Raw genomic sequence first — 21,226 nt, forward strand, 5'->3', positions numbered from 1 at the left:
GTATAAGTATGTCAATATGTTTCTTAGTTTCTCAATATTTTGCTTGTAGCTTAGTATCTCAATGTAGTCTTTCCACTCAATGTAAGTTCCGTCTCAATATGTCTTAATCTCAATATGATTAATGGAAGCCCATTCTCAATATTTGAATTCATGTCAAAATAATGAAATAAAGTAAAGATATATCTCAAAATAATGTTTGATTGAAATGAGAAAAATAAAGATATTATTAAATTTGAAAAATATCTCAATAGTATGACTCAATTGATATATCTCAAGACTTGTGTCTCAAAAATGTTGACTTAATATCGCTTAAAAATGACTTAATACCTCAATATTTTGAAATGAGAAAGATATCTACATTTGATGACTTAGAATATCAATAGTATGCCTTGATATCTCAAGACTTTGTCTCTCAACATTTTGTGTCTCAAAATGTAGACTTAATACCTCTTAAAAATGACTTAATATCTCAATATTTTGACCAAGTATGTCAATATGTTTCTTAGTATCTCAATAACTTCCTCAATATCTCAATATTTTGACTTAATACCTCAATATTCTGATTTAACATCCCAAAAAATTGAGTAAGTTTCTCAGTATTTTGACTTAGTATCTTAATATTTGAATTCATGTCAAAATAATTACTTAGTCTCTCAATATTTTTTATTAAGTATGTCACAGTAATAACTTAGTGTCATTATATTTTGAATATTAGTATCTCAGTATTATAACTTCAATCAATGTTGACCTAGTATCTCAATATTCTGGGTTAGGGTTAGGATTTAGTATAGGTCAAAATAATGACTAAGTATTTCAATATCTTGACTAAGTATCTCAATATTTTGACATAGTTTCTCAAAATTATGACTAATTTTCTCTATAGTATTATAACGTATCAATATTTTGACTTAGTACCTTATAATAATGACCAGATTCTCAATACGGTGACTTAATATCTCAATATTTTGTACACATACCTACCACCACAAAGTGAGTGCATTACCCAGCTTTCCGTCATTGCTATCGGAAAAGAGCAAGCGTGGCTTTGAGCACTGAAGTAGAGTGAGCAGATACCAAGCTCGACCTAGATGTGAGCTATATTCACGTTGTTAATCTCTAATCTAAATGTTAATCTGGATAATATAATGTAATATATATAAATCATATAAATTGAAGGTACTGGTGAGCCGAGCCGTTTCAAGACCCTCCTTCTGCCAAAGACCACTGTTCCAGGCCAAGCTCCTCCTTCCTGGTGGACCTCAAACTATATCCACCTTCCTTGACTCTGGGGCTGACGCCTCTGCTATGGACGAGGAGTTTGCACTACAGCTGGGGATCGACCGTGTGCCTCTTTCCCAGACAGTTCCAGCCATCGCCTCGACGGCCACTTTCTGGGGACGGTCACCCACCAGACTGCTCCGGTTCACGTACTCCTGTCCGGCAACCACCATGAGACCATCAGATTTCACATCCTGCAGTCTCCCCGTATCCCTCTCATTCTGGGGTACCCCTGGTTAAGTCAGCATAACCCCCACATTGACTGGTCTACGGGGGCTATACTGGGTTGGAGCACCTCCTGTCACCTGATTTGCCTGAAACAAGCCGCCGCGCCTCAGTGTTCTCCTCTCACCAGCACTGTGATGTATCTCAACTCGTTAACATACACTTCTATGTTTAGTCTACATTTCTATCATTTTTTGTTTAACTGATTAGTCCTGAGACACTTTGATGAATTATGCAAGCTTCATTTCTATCTTTTGAAAGTAAAACTATTGATAACTCAAGGAGGAGGTACCCTCTGCTGCACAACATTCAAACTTTTTGTTGAATCCATACTGTCGCCTTATATACGTGTATATGTTCACAAAAAAAAATCATTGCAAGGGTGAAGATACTCCTCTACAATTTAGAATCGATTTGCATTCACTAAGCCACGTCTACTTTGGAAGAAATCAAATTAAATTTGAAAGATATGAATCAAAGTCCTCTTTTAATGAACCCACTAGCAGCGCTGACCACCCCCTCTCAACATGTCTCCATGTGCAGGAGACCAACTTCAGGCAACAGAAAGACGGGCAACTATTTCTTACCTTCCCACTTTTAAACCCTCTAAAACTCACCCTACTGCCACTTTGCTCCACTGGCGCGTCGGCAGAGTTATCAGAGTCTCCCAGGCGGTGGAGATCACCTGCTCCAGGCTGTCCTGACTCTCAGACGATGACTGGAAGTTTGGCAGGCCGAGATACTGCAGGATCTGCTCCCTGGTAGAAGTAGCCAACTACTAACGCCAGCAGGGCCGCTGCTGAAGCCTTCTTCCACATGATGCTCCCAAACACTCCTGCAGCAAAAAGGGAAATCTGTCACTTTTTTTTTATATTCTTTATTTTTTGACAGTTATATTCAAAAACATACATCAGCCCAAGGGCAATTTTCTCTCTTTTGCTGTCAACCTTTTTCAAAATTGGGTAACTTTGTACATTTTGGGAGAGGTATAAGTGTGAACATGTAGACAATAAGTACAGATAAAAAAATAAAAAAACAGCAACATGTTAGGGGGTGACTTGAGAGAGAATGGAATAGAGGTCACTGCAGGGTCATTCATTCAATACCTCCACAAAATCTGGTTTTAAGGGTTTTACATATCTCACCCACTTGTTCCATAACTGAATAGACACATTTTCTAAAAAGGAAGGGAAAAAGTAATCCTTTCCATAACATAATATAATTGACTATATCAATCATTGGACACATTAAAACAACTTATTTAATACAGTACACTAGAAAACAGGAGCTCTCAGGCAGAGTGACGTCATGGCTTACGTTCTTTGCGTAATGGCTTACGTTCTTTGCGTAATGGCTTTCCCTGAGGCACAAACCCCCCCGCCATCGCCCCCTACTGGCCCGGAGGGAATCCAACACTTTTACATTACTTTTTTTTACAATTTTACAAAATCTCAATAAGAGACAGCAAAATACATATTTTCAAACTTACATGCCAGGGGGAGAGAAGGAAAGACAGAAACAAAATACAAAATGAAAATAGAAAAACATAAATTTGCCTTCATATGTATGTGTGAGTGTCAAACGCACCTTTTTTCAGCCGTGGTATTTTAAAGCATTTTTTTAGTGTAAACAAATTATTATTATTATTATTATTATTATTATTATTATTATTATTATTATTATTATTATTATTATTTAAATTAACCAAAACTGTTAGGCCTTTGGCAGAAATCTGCATGTTCATGTCTGATCCTTTTGCTCATATTAAGAAGCTGATGGATATAAACAGGTTTTTAGGGCCTTCAAGCTTTAAACCTTCAATATTTATACACAGCGAGACAGATTAAACACGTCTTTTTATTCCAAAAACTGTATATTCCTCATGATGTTTTTGAAAAATATACTTGTGAACTTCTCTGATGTGTAACCGTTGGATAATCATCCTTCATGACATAAATATATTGAGCAAAAGAAGACAGAAAAAAGTTGAATTTGTAGCAAAAGTCAGTTATGCTTTTGCTTATAAAATGACAACAGTGCCTATTTAGTGGTAAGAAAAAACTCTTGAAAGTTTTGTTTATAGTTTCGTTTCTAAAAGGAATGATTTTTCATTTTGGATTCATTGCAGTATGCTGATGACGAAGTTGTCAGTTTTCTCTACAGATGTCACACCTCACTACAGCCTCCAGCCAAATTCTTCACAAGCTGCAACAAGCAGCTCAGGCTGAACATTCATGCATATTTGCCCGAGGGAGAAACAGCAGGAAGAAAAGCCGGTTAAGTCTTTAATTATTTCATTTGTTTGTTGTGGTACAAGATATCTGTAGAATTTGTAGACATCTCACAAAATTACAAATGTACATGTTTAAGACTTTACTGAAACTTTCAGCTCCACATCAACAACAGCAGCTATTTCCGCTACACTCCAGTAGAACTACTAACTTACACACATGCACAGTGGTTAAATAAGCACTTAAATAAATAAAACCCCACACAAGGCGGGAGGTTTGGAGAGGTGGATGGGTCATCAACCAGCAATCTTTCAGCCACTGCTGATTTATTGGTCATGTGACTTGTATTCTTCAATAACTTCCAGTTATCATTACTCAAACAAAAATATTTTCCTAGGCCAAACTAAGTAGTTGTGTTGCCTAAACCTAACTGAGAAGTTTACTGTGAAGCAGGAAGTTTATTTTGAAAAATCATTTAGTTATACCTAAATTATAGATAACATCTAATCCTGTTCTGAATTTATTTGTTTTAAAAATTCTATAAATGTTTTTCAAAGCAATTAATTAGTTATGAAAAGAGAACGTAATATTGATAAGAGTCGCTCCTAGTGGTAATACAATCCTAAAGATACCTATCCCTACCTAAGGGGCCACCATAGTTCTCTGACATGCTTTGAGAGAGAGGGGTGAACAAGGGGCATGTGGCTGCCAGCCTTCTGTAACCTCACCACTAGATGCCACTCAATCTCACTCACTGTTCCTCTAAACAAGGGAACTTTAACCTAACATAAGTCAACATTGCAGATAACTCTAGCTGTTAAGCCTACTAATCCTCAAATATGAGCAAATGATGACAAAGTTGATGTAACTAAACACATATGTCGTTTATCTATATGAAATATTGTAAATCGATTCATTCATTGACTAGTAATTAGCAACAAACAATCTGTTTGTGCCGATTTCTAACAATATCTACGCATGCAAATTGCCCCCCAAGTACTTTGCTGTAACCATCTGAAGTCTACGTGAATCACATGAGGAGCAAGCATTCTGATTCTCTCTTTACACCGATCTGGTCATCAATTATATCTGTAAGTTTCCGTCCACCTTATTTATGCACATGTTCAATTTATGCTTTTAAATCCCCCCAAAATTGTGAATTAAAAAAACCCCAAAAACTCTTTGCTGAGGTGTGCAACAGATAATAATCATGAGACGCATCACTCTACAGCCAATAATCAAACACAAGGCACGCCAAAAAGAGACCACCCCATCTGCAAAATAAGAACTTCATTAAAATCAAAACTCACACCAATAAATAGTTAAAACATGCAAATAAATAAAGTTAAATCAAGCAGATGGAGTTAAAACATGCAGATAAAAACATTTAAATACATAATTAAACAATAAAAAACATTTAGAGTTTGAGGTGCGTCTAGCTGTTACAGGTGGAAAAACTAAATAACAGCCCTCTTTTCAGCTATATGAAAATGCAATTTCCAGTTGATCCCTGAGGGGTTTTATATACTGATAAAACATACAGTACCAGTCAAAAGTTTGGACACACCTTCTCATTCAACTACTTTGAAGAATCTAAAATCTAAAACATATTCTGGTTTGTTGAGCATCTGCTTGTACTGTATCTTGAGACAAATGTGTTTTGTGAGATAAATATAATGCACAGTCTTATAATGTGTTATTTTCCAGTCCCATCAGGTTTGCACTATTCCTCCCTGTCCTGAACTCCCTCCAGGTTGTGTTCCTCACAATGTGCAGCCTATGGAATGTTCCCTGGAGTCGCGCATGCGCAGAGAGGAATGCGGAAGTAGTCGTGTCTTCCAATCATTCCAGCGCACCGGACAGCGACTTCTCCGGTTACTCTTCTCTCCACCGGTGTGTGTGATTCACCAGGAAACGGGACTCTCTTCCTGCCTGACTGAACGTGGAGCCTACGTGTGTTTGAGACGGTACGTGAAGCTAACACTACTTCAGTGTGAACACAACGAGCTGAATGCTAAATGCTAAATGCTACATGCTACTGTCAGAGTAGCTTTACAGATTCACCCTGTGTGCTGGAGCTAGCATGGGAGCTAACTGTGTGTGTGTGTGTGTGTGTGTGTGTGTGTGTGTGTGTGTGTGTGTGTGTGTGTGTGTGTGTGTGTGTGTGTGTGTGTGTGTGTGTGTGTGTGTGTGTGTGTGTGTGTGTGTGTGTGTGTGTGTGTGTGTAAAGTACACAGTGGAGTCTAAGAAGATTATGTGTAAATTCACTCATTCATTCATATATATATATACATACATACATACATACATACATACATACATACATACTTTATACTGTGGAGTGTTGAACATGTGATGTCATCAAGGTCAACTACTATATTCATATATGAATGAATGAGTGGAGTCCAAGAAGATTATGTGTAAATTCACTCATTCATTCATATATATATATATATATATATATATATATATATATATATATATATATACACATACATACTTTATACTATGGAGTGTTGAACCTGTGATGTCATTCATATATATATATATATATATATATATATATATATATATATATATATATATATATATATATACACTTTATACTTTATACTTCATACTATGCAGTGTTGAACCTGTGATGTCATCAAGGTGTTAATGTGGAGTCTAAGAAGATTATGTGTCAATTCACTCATTCATTCATATATTCATATATATATATATATATATATATATATATATACTATTATACTGTATACTGTGGAGTGTTGAACCAGTGATGTCATCAAGGTCAACTACTATATTCATCTATGAATATATGAATGAATGAGTGGAGTCTAAGAAGATTATGTGTAAATTCACTCATTCATTCATATATTCATTATTCATATATATATATATATATATATATATATATATATATATATATATATATATATATATATATACTTTATACTATGGAGTGTTGAACCTGTGATGTCATCAAGGTGTTAATGTGGAGTCTAAGGAGATTATGTGTAAATTAACTCTTAAGTACTGCATTGCTGTTTTATACAGTATATACTGTGTATATGTATGTGTATATACACACTATAAGATAAGATAAAATAAGATAATCCTTTATTAGTTCTGCAGCGGGGACATTTACAGGATTACAGCAGCATAGAGGATAGTGCAAACAACAGACATAGTAAAAAAACAAAATAAGAAATAAGTATTATAAATAAGCAAATGAGCAATAAAAAAACAGTAAAGAATCCACAGTAACTTAAATATTATATATATATATATATATATATATATATATATATATATATATATATATATATATACACACAGACAGAAACTATTATAGCTATTGTATTGCACAGAGTATTTGTATTGCACAGGTCTTTAGTGTCATGTGGTCTGCTTGGAGCAGAGCTGGTTTTGCAACCTGACAGCAGCAGGAAGGAAGGACCTGCGGTACCTCTCCTTCACACACCGGGGGTGAAGGATCTGATATATACACACACTATATATATATATATATATATATATATATATAACTGCGGGTAAAATAAGTATTGAACACGTCACCATTTTTCTCAGTAACTAGATTTCTTTAGGTTCTAAAAGCCTTTGTTGGTAATGACAGCTTCGAGACGCCTCCTGTATGAAGAAACTAGTCGCATGCGTTGCTCAGGTGTGATTTTGGCCAATTCTTCCACACAAACAGTCTTCAAATCTGGAAGGTTCCGTGGGCCTCTTCTATGAACTCTGATCTTTAGTTCTTTCCATAGATTTTCTATTGGATTCAAGTCAGGTGATTGGCTGGGCCATTCTAGCAGCTTTATTTTCTTTCTCTGAAACCAATTGAGAGTTTCCTTGGCTGTGTGTTTGGGATCATTGTCTTGCTGAAATGTCCACCCTCGTTTCATCTTCATCATCCTGGTAGATGGCAGCAGATTTTTATGCTTCCTTCAATTATATGAAGTTTGCCAGTGTCGTATGCTGAAAAACAGCCCCACACCATGATGTTCCCACCTCCAAACTTCACTGTTGGTATGGTGTTTTTGGGGTGATGTGCAGTGCCATTTGACCTCCAAACATGGTGTGTATTATGGCATCCAAATTTTGGTCTCATGTGACCAGACTATATTCTCCCAGTATTTCACAGGCTTGTCTTAATGTTGTGCAGCAAACTTTAAACGAGCTTCAACATGCTTTTTCTTCAGCAATGGAGTCTTGCGTGGTGAGCGTGCATACAGGCCACGGCGGTTGAGTGCATTACTTATTGTTTTCTTTGAAACAATTGTACCTGCTAATACCAGGTATTTCTGAAGCTCTCCACAAGTGGTCCTTGGCTCTTGGACAACTCTTCTGATAATTATTTTCACTCCTCTGTCAGAAATCTTGTGAGGAGCATCTGGTCGTGGCCGGTTTATGGTGAAATTTTGTTCTTTCCACTTCTGGATTATGGCCCCAACAGTGCTCACTGGAACATTCAGAAGTTTAGAAATCCTTCTGTAACCAATGCCATCAGTATGTTTTGCAACAATAAGGTTACGAAGGTCTTGAGAGAGCTCTTTGCTTTTACCCATCATGAGATGTTTCTTGTGTGACACCTTGGTAATGAGACACCTTTTTACAGGCCATCAGTTGGGAACTGAACCAGCTGATATTAATTTGCACTGACAAGGGGCAGGATTGCTTTCTAATTACTGATTATAGTTGATATATTTCAGCTGGTGTCTTGGCTTTCCATGCCTTTTTGCACCTCCCTTTCTTCATGTGTTCAATACTTTTTCCCTGTGTCATTCCATTTGATTCCACATCACCTAATTTCTGAACTTATTTGTTTGGTTTTCTTTGTATGTATGGATTACTTGGGTTGTTACCGACATCTGGTGAAAATTTCATGTCAATAGCACCTTTAGAAATATATTTACTGAGAAAAATGGTGACGTGTTCAATACTTATTTTACCTGCTGTGTATATATATATATTAGGGTTGTCAAAATACTGGAATTCCTAACCCTAATTCCTTCCCTTGAAAAATGTAAATTCAATATGACAGGAAAAAATGCCACAACATTGAGGGCATTGATTTTTATTAAAATACAAAAATGGAACAAGGCTCTATCATGACAACAACAACAAAAATAAATGTTCTTTGCTTGCAGCAGAGAACAGCAAAATGACTGTATTTAACACTGACAATAATGAAATGTGTTTAAGAAATCAAATGGAAGCGACTACTATTCTTATCGGTGATGGGGTAACTGTAGCAGTGCGTATGTGTCAACCATATGCATCAGAAATTTTATATTTTTGAAAACACTTATTTGCATTAATTTGTTTTTAGCTGTATGTCTATTTCTGTATAAGTACATTGATGGGGACGAAAACAACTATTTTGAACATAGATTCATAATTTCAGTCATTTTTTAAGCACAAATTTGATGGTTTTATATTCTCAGATGTGAGAGTGTTTGACGTTTTTACTTAAAAAAATACTAAATTGATTATCAAAATAGCTGCTGACTAACTTATCGTTGCAGCTCCAATTGAAACACCTGTTTTTCAGTATTGTGTATCAATTTTCAGCTGAATCTTATAATGTTATCATGTTGTTATAATTGTTCCAAGTAAGCTGTCATTAAAGACTATAAAAAAATGTTCAACCTTGTATATGTCTTTGAACGCTGAACCTTGGCATGCAGCTCTTAAATGCCATCACCGAGAACAACAACAAAGCTGCCGATCACTTTTGAATGGTTAAAACGAGAAAAGTGACAGATTTCCCTTTTTGCCGCAGGAGTGTGCGGGAGCATCATGTGGAAGAAGGCTTCAGCAGCGGCCCTGCTGGCGTTAGTAGTTGGCTACTTCTACCAGGGCAGCCCGGACCTGCCGGAGCAGATCCTGCAGTATCTCGGCCTGCCAAACTTCCAGTCATCACCTGAGAGTCAGGACAGCCTGGAGCAGGTGATCTCCACCGCCTGGGAGACTCTGATAACTCTGCCGACGCGCCAGTGGAGCAAAGTGGCAGTAGGGTGAGTTTTAGAGGGTTTAAAAGTGGGAAGGTAAGAAATAGTTGCCCGTCTTTCTGTTGCCTGAAGTCGGTCTCCTGCAGAGGGGGTAGTCAGCGCTGCTAGTGTGAAGGAATGTGTTGTTAGTAGTCAGGCCCGGCTAAAATGGCCTAAAGCCTTTTAGGATGCTTTAGATTAGCAAACACGCTGGATCAAGGTGGAAGGTGATGATTGGCTGACCTGAAGGACGGCCTACCAGAGGGATGGACTGATTGTTCCTACCAATAGAGAAGTAGATAGGGGGTTGGGCATCACCTGAAGTTACATTTTAAGGCTTCTTCATTCTCCTAAATGTGAAATATTTCAAAGTTAAAACAAAACATTTGTGCAGGGTTCATTAAAAGAGGACTTTGAATCATATCTTTCATATTTAATTTGATTGCTTTAAAAGCTGAGCTGTAGTGGACTGTTGGTCTTCACCGTTATTAAATCAGGAAGTGAAGGACATATATAAGACGACAGTATGGATTCAACAAAAAGTTTGAATGTTGTGCAGCAGAGGGTACCTCCTCCTTGAGTTATCAATAGTTGCACTTATGAAAATAAATAAAAATATGAAAATAAAGCTTGCATAATTCATCAAAGTATCTCAAGACTAAGCAGTTAAACAAAAAATGATAGAAATGTAGACTTAACATAGAGGTTTATGTGTATATGAATGAATATTGATTTAAGGGAAGTCTGACAATACGGAAGGAGGGAGGATGAGGGAGAAACTAATAATAATAATAATAATATTGTTTTGTTATTTTTGCCACCTGACATGCAAACACACCTCCGGTCCTTTTAGACTGCTCTGCCAGCTGTCACGACACTCAAGTGTGGTTTTATTTGATGGTTAACTCATCGCCCCAAATCATATTTTATTTGATAAAAACGCCCCCAAGATGAGTCAGTTAAAAAAATATATATATTAAATACAGTAGGAGATTTAATTTAAACCACACATAACTATATTTTTAAGATAATATTTGACAGAAATCAAGAGATAATTCATGCTTGTCACAGGATTATAAATTGTATTAAATATGGGTTTTTTAATTTCACTGTGTCCTTAAAACAAGCTGACCTGTTTACATCTTAAATTATTTGTCTGTATCTGCACAAAACCCACTGACACACATACTGACACCAGACCAGCTTTATACCCAGCCTTTTTAACAGCTGCTCATTTTCTACAGTTTAAGTCTGATCAGGCCTTTAAAAAAATGTAATCTTAATATCCTCTGGATTAATCTTAAGTAAAAGCCAGATGATAATGAAATGATTAACTATAAAATAACCCATACTGTCTTTCTCCTCTCTCGTTATCAGGGTGAATGCCTGCGTGGACGTAGTCGTCTCAGGAGTGGGACTGCTGCAGGCGATGGCGGTGGATCCCGGCAGCGGCGAGGATCACGAGGTTCTGCACTCCAAAGAGGACCTGAAGGAGGCCTTCATCCATTTCATGGAGCGCGGGGCGGCTGCAGAGCGCTTCTTCAGCGACGAAGAGGCCTTTCAGAGGATCGCACGCGCAGCAGCAGAGTACCCCGGTGCGAAGGCAAGGATACCTCACTCCCCAAAAATGTCTTCTTTTTATTTTTTAACTAAGTCCTTTTTTTACATGATCTTCCTCCTGGTGAACTTTACTTGTGTCTTCTTCCAGCTGTACGTTGGAGGGAATGCTGCTCTCATCGGTCAGAAGCTCGCCTCTTACCCTGATCTAACGGTACAACAGCATGTTCATACTTCTGTTTTAGACTCCTAGACTCAAAGAACACCATTAAATAAACATAAAGGTCTTAAGCTGCTCAGTGAAATCTATTTCAGGTAGTTCAAAGGTGTTATTGGGTTCTTCACTTCATGAAGAAATCCATTGAAAATTTGGACTAAAGAGATAATAAAAAAAATGGGAAAATACATTCTTTACATTTTCACATGTGTTTTTACAGTATGGTAAGTGTTTGGCAGCCCGCTAAACACAGTATTGTAGTGTAATTCAGAAAGCCCAGCCTTTAAATGACTGTTTTATACCACAGGTCTTGTTATGTGGGCCAGTTGGTCCTAAACTTCACGAGATGCTGGACGAGCAGATCGTCGTTCCCCCGGACTCTCTGCAGGAGACGGACGAATATCACCTCATCCTGGAGTACAAAGCAGGTAAAGACACCAACAAGCTGCAGCTCCTGCAGGATCTTTAACACTTTACTTCATTCTGCTGAGATGTTTTAAAGCAGCAGTTGTATTTGTCTCTGTTTCTAGGTGAGCAGTGGGGTTCCACTCAGGCACCTCAGGCCAACCGCTTCATCTTCTCTCACGACGTGTCCAACGGGGAGATGAGCTCGCTGGAGACGTTCGTGGCGAGCCTGGACGAGTTTGAGCCTGACCTGGTGGTGCTATCGGGGCTCCACATGATGGAGGGTCAGGGCAGAGAGCTGTGGGAGGATCGGCTGTCAGAGGTCAGTGGGCCGAAATCCGCCCTCTGTAGTTGATCCATCTGTTTGTTTATAATCAACTACGCTGGTGTTTGCATGTTTAGGCCCATTAACTGCACATCATATTATAGTTAACTTGTTATTTGTTAAAGCTTTCTAGTCTTTATTTATTCAACTTTAATCACTTTTATCACAGCTTTTTCTGCTTTTATTCATGACTACAATGTGTGGTAAAGCAGTTAAAAGTAACATTTATCGTTACCCATCATTTATGCTAGTTTATGCGAGTTAAAAAAATTATGAAAAATAATAACATTCATTAATTGCAAACTTTGTGGTCCTTTAAAATGTGCATACAGTACCAGTCAAAAGTTTGGACACACCTTCTCATTCAACTACTTTGAAGAATCTAAAATATAAAACATATTCTGGTTTGTTGAGCATTTGTTTGTTTACCACATAATTCCATATGTGTTCCTTCATAGTTTGGATGTCTTCAATATTAATCTACAATGTAGAAAAGAATAAAAATAAAAATAAAGAAAAACCATTGAATGAGAAGGTGTGTCCAAACTTTTGACTGGTACTGTATATTTATTTTAGGTGAGTCTTTGATACAGAACAAATAAATAACTTTAAACATACAATACATTTAATGTTGCATGTCATGGATTGTTCAAGCCACAAAGAGAGATTATATTAATTATTCATATCAAATGAAAACAAAACGCGTCTTTTTATTCACAGAATGTTGCCCAGGAGGAAGGAACATTCATGGTCACATGTCAATGACTATAATAATAATATTATGCTGGTGTAGCTTCTCTTACATCTTTGACTTTCTTTCCCTTCACAGGCTGTGCTAGTCATATCTGACATTCGTGGAGACATTCCCATCCACCTGGAGCTGGCGAGCATGACAGACAAAGACTACATGAACAGCATCATGCAGGAGGTACAAGTTCGAAAACGTGTTATTTGTCGAAGAGAATCTTTCACACAGTGAACCTCACGAAGCCTTTCACAGAGAACGCGCTCTAAACCTCCAAATCCCCCTAAAGAGTTCTTTATATTTAATTAAAGTCTTCTCTCTGTTTCCCTGTTAGCAGGTTATGCCCATTGTCAGCTCCATCGGGCTGAACGAGCAGGAGCTGCTTTTCCTCTCTCAGGCTGGTGACGGGCCTCACGCGGACCTGGATACCTGGAAAGGCATGCCAGACGTGGGCCGGGTCAGCGACATCCTCCTCTGGATCCTGGAGCAGCACGGCCGCAGCGAGCCGTCGTCCGAGGCCGACCTGACTCGCATCCACTTCCACACGCTGGCCTACCACATCCTGGCTACGGTGGACGGATACTGGGGGAACCAGGCGGCGGCGGTGATGGCCGGGGCGCGAGTGGCCAGCAGTCAGGCGTGCGGCCTTCAGTCCGTTGACGCCAGCAAAGTGGAGCTCAAGGCCCCGCTGGAGTTTCACAGCTCACACAGCGAGCCACGGGAGAAGCTGTCGCTGAACCCGGCAGAGCCCGTCACCGTGTGGCGCCGGGGAAACGTCACCTTCCACCTGACGGTCGTGCTGGTCTGCAAACAGCCTCTCCGGACAGTAGGGCTCGGGGACGCCATCTCAGCAGAGGGACTAGTTTACTCAGAGATAATCACCCAGCAGCCCTTCTGATGAACCTCCGTTTTCTGCGGTTGTTGGGTCGGAGCTCTAAACTTGTTCAGGCCTCCGTGTGCTGAAGCAGTTTCTGTGTCTTCCTCTCCCCGAAGCTCCAACTGAGTTTAAGAATGTGAACGACGGCGATAGTTTTTAGATTCCTGCCTGATGACTCCTCCTCCAGCCGTCTCCGGTCTCCTCTGGTCCTCCTCTGGTCCTCCTCCTCCAGTCCTCCAGCAGACACAGAAACTGAGGCAGAACGTGACAGAAGTGGAAGTGACCGGGCTGTGAGGAGGCCTGACTCTTTGCACCGGCCGCAGCTCAAAGCCATCTTCACAAACTCCAAAGAGTTTTACGCGGCTCACCTAATTTACTTCGACCCGCATATCTTAAGTATGCTGTGCCTTGAGAAAATCAAAGAATTTAAAAGTTATAATATTTTATTCATATTTCAGAGCCAACCAAACCTAAAACTAAGCGTTACATCATACATTCTGAGAAGGACATGAATTCACACACATATAACACATTTCTGTTTGACTGGAAACGGATGAGCGTCCTTCTATATGGTAGAATATAAATGGTATTTTTGATGTTCTGTGTTTATTCAAGTTTTTAGGTGCGTTTTTAGGTACGTCAAATAGTCACTAGATCTCTTAAAAGCTCACTCTCTCGTGTGTGTCTGACATCTTTACGAGTACAAACTGTTAACTAGATATACTTGACATTTTTTGTTATTTGTCTCGAGAGGATGAAAGTACTAGAGTGTGTTACAAAGTTTGTGTTTTCTCAGCTTTTAGCCTAAGCACTCCCACTATAAAGATGTTTATAAATAAACAACAGTTATTATAGGGTTATTGTAATATCTGTTGCTTATAAATTCCTGATGCAGTGTCCTTATATTTTTTATGCAAAAAAAAAAAAAAATGAAATTCTACTCTTATAAATGCAAACCTGGTTTTGAAGGGGATCCTTCTTTATGCAGTAAAGCTCAGTTTAAAATCAGATGTTGGCTAATTAACATAAAGGTTCTGTTGTCATTAAAGTACGATAAAGGGGAAATATATTTTTCAAATGCGCAATGTGTTTACTGGGTCACTATACTTGTTTTTTTTGTTAACTGCTCTGTCGTACTTTCTTTTCAGTTGTTGCTTTCCCTCACTTATAAAATGTGACTATATAAAGTGACTCTTAAAAGCTGGCCGGTGTAACGTACTGCTGGAAAAAGCTTCCTGACTCTTCCATATGGGTAAATTATGCGTTTCCATGGGTTTGTTTATGGTTTTCTTTTCTGAGCTTACTTAAGAACGCCTGCATCATGTTAGATATACAGTACGTAGCTGTCGGATCAATGTGTTTGTATACCTCACATGGCCACTGAAGGCATGCAATAATGGAGTCTTAATGCAAACTTGCAACAAAACGATGTATGGCATTTTGTTGAGCGGAATAAATTCTTTGCACTATTACAAAGTGGCAGGTGTGCCTACGAAGGTGAATGTAACCTTAACTCCGAACCCCACTTTTATTTTTAGCAGGTACAATCTTTTCATTTTCACTCATTTGATAGTTTGTTTCTTATGGTTTTTTTTAACATTTGTAACTGTCAACCCATTTTGTTTACTTGTAGTTTGTTATTAAAATATGTAAGGAGAGTAGAGGCTTTATTGTGGTGCTGCAGAATATTGTGCATATTCACCAATGCTTGAAGAATTTAAAATGATTGCTTAAATGACTACTTGAATTATTAGTTTGTTGATCGACCTTACACTCATGAGCAACAATTTTTAGAATTATTTTTCAAGAAGAAATCTTAAACATTATCTGATCCACAAATCCACACAAAAACTTTGTTATATGTAAAAGTTCTGCGTTGGAATTGTAAAAATATAATCAGGAAATAAAAAAACCCTCATTTTTTCTGTTTAAACATTTACTTCTGAAATGAAGTAGAAGTAGAAAGAGGTATGAAAAGAAAAAGAAAATCTAAAATGTGTATAAAGTCATGCTTGTGTGTGTGTGTGTGTGTTATGTGTGTGTGGGTGTGTTTTGGTGGGTGGTGGGGCAATACCACACAAAAACGTTGTTATATGTAAAAGTTCTCCGTTGGAATTGTAACTTGAGTAAAAAATATAATCAGGAAAAAAACAAGCTGAAATGAAGTAGAAGTAGAAAAAGGTATGAAAAGAAAAAGATTCAAGTAAAGTACAAAAATCTAAAATGTGTATATAGTCATGATTGTGTGTGTGTGTGTGTGTTTGGGTGGGTGTGGGGGCAAATCCACACAAAAACTTTGTTATATGTAAAAGTTCTGCGTTGGAATTGTAACTTAAGTAAAAAATATAATATTATAATATAATCAGGAAATAAAAAAACCTCATATTTTGTCTGTTTAAACATTTACCTCTGAAATGAAGTAGAAGTAGAAAGAGGTATGAAAAGAAAAAGATTCAAGTAAAGTACAAAAATCTAAAATGTGTATATAGTCATGATTGTGTGTGTGTGTATGTGTCTGTGGGTGGGTGTGTTTGGGAGGGGGGCAAATCTACACAAAAACTTGGTTATATGTAAAAGTTCTGTGTTGGAATTGTAAAAATATAATCAGGAAATAAAAAAACACTCATATTTTGTCTGTTTAAACATTTACCTCTGAAATGAAGTAGAAGTAGAAAGAGGTATGAAAAGAAAAAGAAAATCTAAAATGTGTATAAAGTCATGCTTGTGTGTTTATGTGTGTGTGGTGTGTGTTGGTGGGTGGGGGGGCAAATCCACACAAAAACTTTGTTATATGTAAAAGTTCTCTGTTAGAATTGTAACTTGAGTAAAAAATATAATCAGGAAAAAAACAAACTGAAATGAAGTAGAAGTAGAAAGAGGTATGAAAAGAAAAAGATTCAAGTAAAGTACAAAAATCTAAAATGTGTATATAGTCATGATTGTGTGCGTGTGTTTGGGTGGGTGGGTGGGTGTGGTGGGGGGCAAATCCACACAAAAACGTTGTTATATGTAAAAGTTCTACGTTGGAATTGTAACTTAAGTAAAAAATATAATATTATAATATAATCAGGAAATAAAAAAACCTCATATTTTGTCTGTTTAAACATTTACCTCTGAAATGAAGTAGAAGTAGAAAGAGGTATGAAAAGAAAAAGAAAATCTAAAACGTGTATAAAGTCATGCTTGTGTGTGTGTGTGTGTTTATGTGTGTGTGGGTGTGTGTTGTTGGGTGGGGGGGCAAATCCACACAAAAACTTTGTTATATGTAAAAGTTCTGCGTTGGAATTGTAACTTAAGTAAAAAATATAATCAGGAAATAAAAAAACCTCATATTTTTTCTGTTTAAACATTTACTTCTGAAATGAAGTAGAAAGAGGTATGAAAAGAAAAAGAAAATCTAAAATGTGTATAAAGTCATGCTTGTGTGTGTGTGGGTCCTTTAAGTGACCATTGCTGAGGAATGTTGGAGCTCTGACACAGCGTGGGTTACGCGGCCGCTCCTGATTGGCTAAAAAACCCTCCGAGTCCAAATCAGCCAATCAGGAGCCGGTGCGTCTTTACGCAGCGCTGCGGAGGCTCCACGCTGCAGCTCAGCCTTCCAGCGGCCGCCGAGGCAGTCTCCTCCCCGGATACCAGTCTCCTTCCCCCCCTGGCTCGTATATAACAGCACTCACAAGGCCGTCCGCGGACTGGTCTCTTTTCTTGTTGATGGTTAGACTGTGCGAGAAGAAGATGAAGCTCCTGGTTGCCATTACAATCATTGTGGGATCTCTCATTTTTCTGGCTTTCCCAAATGGTTCCGCTGCAGACGAGAAGAAGAAAGGCCCCAAAGTGACTGCCAAGGTAGGTGGACTGTTCCCTCGACAGCCTCTTTGCTTCCCTCCCATGCAATGCTGAACCCTAACCACAGATTAATGAGCCACGTCACTGCAGGATTAGCCTGTAAATGTTCATTTTCCTGCAGGAAATTAGGATTAACAGGGCTTTAAGTGGTTTATCTTGATGGGTAATGTGTGTGTGTGTGTGTGTGTGTGATTTTTTTGCAGCACGTTTGTCCACGTCCACAGTCACCAGGAAGCTTTGAAGTGGTCCACAGCTGACCGATAGGCCTCTTTTGTTACATTGTTTCAATGCAAAACTGACAATTTCTCATTCACCTCTAGGAAACAGAGATTACATTGTAAAACGAAACCCCTCCCCCCCCAAAAGAAGCAAATCTCTCTTTATGCCAAAAAAAAAAAAAAAAAAAAGGCCTTGCAGCTCAAAATGGTGTACTGCAAGTGTTGTGCACATTGGAGGTCTGTGCTAAGTTATGCCTATGAATTGGAAAAAAGTGCACCCCAAGAGAAAATGAAACTGGGCTCGGTGTGATTGCACAAGGATATATGTTGGAGAAAGTTGTGTCACAGACTGAATGTTTTGTTTTAAAAATGCCTTTTGGCTGCTTTCAACAAGACATCACATGAGTGGCTGCAGGCTGTCTATTCAACAAAGGAAGATTTAAATGCAGTGGATGATATAACCATGTGAGCTATATGTAAAACACTGGAGAGAAGCCTAAGTAGTGTTAACAACATACTTTTTAAAAAAGAATTTTTGCCTATAAGATGTATTATTAATGTTATTTTTATTAATAATAATGACCATATGAAATCAATAATGGTTGTTGTTATAATAATAATAATATTTTTTTATTATTGTTTTAACGCATAAATATAGATTTTGAATAAAGGTAAATCAAAAGTTTTTCCTCACCATCAGAGATATTTCAGTTCAAACCAACCTCATAACCCGGCTTCTTTTTTTTCTAGGTTTTCTTTGACGTTAAAATTGGAGATGATCAAATTGGGAGAGTCGTCATCGGGGTGTTTGGGAAAACTGTTCCCAAAACAGCCGACAACTTTATCGCTCTGGCGACAGGAGAGGTGAGAACGTCTAACAGTCCATAGTCTTTGCTCAGAGTGACCGTCTGCAGTGACTTGTTTGGCCGAGATTCATTCATTTTTACGCAGTAATAGAGCGTAGAAGATGGAGTTCAGTTGGTAATGTGTACTTTTAACTTGTGATTAAAAATCCTCGTTTTCTTTCCCAAACCGTAAACAACCATGTCCTATAAATCACTTCACGTCAAACACTTGCAGTTGATCTCCCTTTTCTGATTACTCAACTATTGTTTTGTTTATTCTAATGAAACAGAAAGGATTCGGTTACAAAGGCAGCAAGTTCCACAGAGTCATCAAGGACTTCATGATTCAGGGTGGAGACTTCACCAGAGGAGACGGAACCGGAGGTAAGACCTCAACCCCCGACACCTGCAGACTGGCTTTTATTTAGTTATTGACCTGAGGGTTGTTTCACACTTAGGCTCTTGTTGGTTTTTGCACAAAGCAATTCAACAGTTCAAACAGTGAGGAGAATGACATCTTTCCAGCAGCGTTCCCTCTTTCCTTGTTTCCGTATAAGCTGGGTAACAGATTTGCTACAATCTCCTGAGTGTTTATGCGCTAAATAATTGAAAATGTACTCTATTGTTTAGAAACTTCATGACTTAAGGAGAGAGACGTCCATTGTGTATTTAATAAGCACCAAAAGCTATCTTTGTGCCAAGAAGAACTGTTACTCTGCCATTTGGTGACAATGCTAGTTGAGGTCATGTGACATTTGGCAGATGACTCAGTGTCGTTCATGAATAACAAAATGTCATCAGATAAAGTGAAAGATTGACATTTGGCAGCATCCAAAGTCATCCCAGTGAGATGCAAAGGTCTCTACAGAGAGAGTTTTTGGAAACCACACATCAACTAATTGTCTTGCACAGACTTCAATATATATATTTATTTTTTTAATCAAGGCAAGAGCATCTATGGAGACCGTTTCCCCGATGAGAACTTCAAGCTGAAGCACTACGGCCCTGGCTGGCTCAGCATGGCGAACGCCGGCAAAGACACCAACGGCTCTCAGTTCTTCATCACCACCATCCAGACTCCCTGGCTGGACGGCAAACACGTCGTCTTCGGGAAAATTCTGGAGGGAATGGTCAGTGTCTGGCTAAAACATTGGTGTACCTTTTTGAGATGTTCCTTCATTGTGTGTGTTTTGTTGAAATGCTTAAATAGCAGGTGGAATTTCAGACTAAAACACACTAGTTTCCTTCTGTGTGCCCTCTGATGAAGATAGTTAGAGAAACGGATTCAGGTCCGTAACAGATTTGTGCAAAATGACATGTATATCATTTATCTTGTCATCTAAATTGTAAACTGTGATCTGCACCGATTTGGTTCTGAACACTTCCTGATTTCAGGATTATTCCTTTACTTAAAGGCTTTTCAACTTTATACTCCAGCATTTATCTGATTGAAACCTTTTTTTACAGTATTCTTACATTGTTTCACTGCTACTTTTACTCAAGTTATTTTACTTAAGTAAACATTTTGTAGTTAAATGTATATTAAGGAGAAGCTAGAATAAGAAAAATCTGCAAAGAAATATTGTATGGTTTTATTTTTTCCAATGTTGGCTAAAGCTGTCGTTACAAATCACAACTTTTTAAATTGGATTTTAAAGGCGACAAACCATTCTGATGACGACGACCTTTCTTTCTTTCTTTCTTTCTTCCAGGATGTAGTGTACCAGATCGCAAACACAAAAACAGATGGCCGGGATAAGCCCCTTAAAGACGTCACCATTGAAGATAGCGGCGTAATCGAGGTGGAGAAGCCTTTCGCCGTGGAGAAGGTGTAGCGGAGCACTGCTGGGGGGGGAGACCAGGGAGAACAGTACTAGGGGGGCGAGGGATCGTGCAGGCCACCTTGTTTTATCACTAACAGCCCTGCGGGTACCGGAGAAAAGGGTTTGCGGGTCACTCCGTGTCAGTGGCTGCCGTTTTTTTAAAGCACCAGACGAGCATTCACATCGAGCAATCATGACGACACTCTGGGTCCATTTACCAACGAGCATTCCAAGGTGCACTTAACTGATCGTTGTTGTTTTTTCAAAGAAAATGAGATCTGAAATAAAGGTTCCAATTTTTGTTAAATTGCTGAGTGAAGTTATTTACACCTCTGTATCACTAAACTACGACAATTCTTGTTATTGCTGTGAAAATGTCAATTGTTTGCTTGTGATATATTAAGACAGAAAATGTGGGTGTTTAGAGGTTGTTGTTTTTATTTATTTTTACTCTTTATTGTAGACATCAACACTGACATGTGATATTAAGACAAAACTGAAAAAAATTAAGGCATTATAGGACATTGGGTAAAAAATAAATAATAAAAAAGACCACAAATCTTGAGACGAATTTGTTGGTGGGATAAGTATTATGCACACTTTTGAAATGTATTTCCTTCAATTTGTTG

General features: G+C 38.2%; 2 protein-coding genes across 3 annotated transcripts; both read left to right on the forward strand.

The window, feature by feature from the left end:
- The first annotated feature begins 5,540 nt into the window (after nt 1-5,540).
- adpgk (ADP-dependent glucokinase) lies at nt 5,541-15,836 on the forward strand. 2 transcript variants are annotated; one of them, XM_054619275.1, is made up of 8 exons: nt 5,541-5,701; nt 9,535-9,769; nt 11,120-11,345; nt 11,451-11,513; nt 11,824-11,944; nt 12,047-12,243; nt 13,076-13,174; nt 13,326-15,836. In XM_054619275.1, the coding sequence occupies exons 2-8, from the start codon at nt 9,552-9,554 to the stop codon at nt 13,887-13,889; spliced, it is 1,488 nt and encodes a 495-aa protein (XP_054475250.1). In that variant the 5' UTR covers nt 5,541-5,701; nt 9,535-9,551; the 3' UTR covers nt 13,890-15,836. The 2 variants fall into 2 exon arrangements, with proteins under 2 accessions (XP_054475250.1, XP_054475251.1); XM_054619276.1 differs by having other exon boundaries at nt 13,329-15,836.
- Nucleotides 15,837-17,468: 1,632 nt separating this feature from the next.
- Nucleotides 17,469-20,904, forward strand: ppib (peptidylprolyl isomerase B (cyclophilin B)). The gene is made up of 5 exons (XM_054619277.1): nt 17,469-17,711; nt 18,680-18,793; nt 19,065-19,158; nt 19,720-19,904; nt 20,487-20,904. Exons 1-5 carry the CDS (start codon nt 17,577-17,579, stop codon nt 20,607-20,609), a joined length of 651 nt encoding a protein of 216 aa, XP_054475252.1. The 5' UTR covers nt 17,469-17,576; the 3' UTR covers nt 20,610-20,904.
- The last annotated feature ends 322 nt before the right edge of the window (nt 20,905-21,226 follow it).

This window comes from Anoplopoma fimbria, chromosome 19, assembly GCF_027596085.1.
Source record: "Anoplopoma fimbria isolate UVic2021 breed Golden Eagle Sablefish chromosome 19, Afim_UVic_2022, whole genome shotgun sequence".
Taxonomy (NCBI): Eukaryota; Metazoa; Chordata; class Actinopteri; order Perciformes; family Anoplopomatidae; genus Anoplopoma; species Anoplopoma fimbria.

Bases quoted from the DNA above. Each gene is read 5' to 3' on its own strand.
- ppib (XM_054619277.1), top strand. From the start codon at position 17,577: ATGGTTAGACTGTGCGAGAAGAAGATGAAGCTCCTGGTTGCCATTACA. The intron at 18,794-19,064 runs GTGAGAACGTCT...CTAATGAAACAG, and splicing joins TCGCTCTGGCGACAGGAGAG to AAAGGATTCGGTTACAAAGG. The intron at 19,159-19,719 runs GTAAGACCTCAA...TTTTTAATCAAG, and splicing joins CAGAGGAGACGGAACCGGAG to GCAAGAGCATCTATGGAGAC.
- adpgk (XM_054619275.1), top strand. From the start codon at position 9,552: ATGTGGAAGAAGGCTTCAGCAGCGGCCCTGCTGGCGTTAGTAGTTGGC. The intron at 11,945-12,046 runs GTAAAGACACCA...CTCTGTTTCTAG, and splicing joins CATCCTGGAGTACAAAGCAG to GTGAGCAGTGGGGTTCCACT. The intron at 12,244-13,075 runs GTCAGTGGGCCG...TTCCCTTCACAG, and splicing joins GGGAGGATCGGCTGTCAGAG to GCTGTGCTAGTCATATCTGA.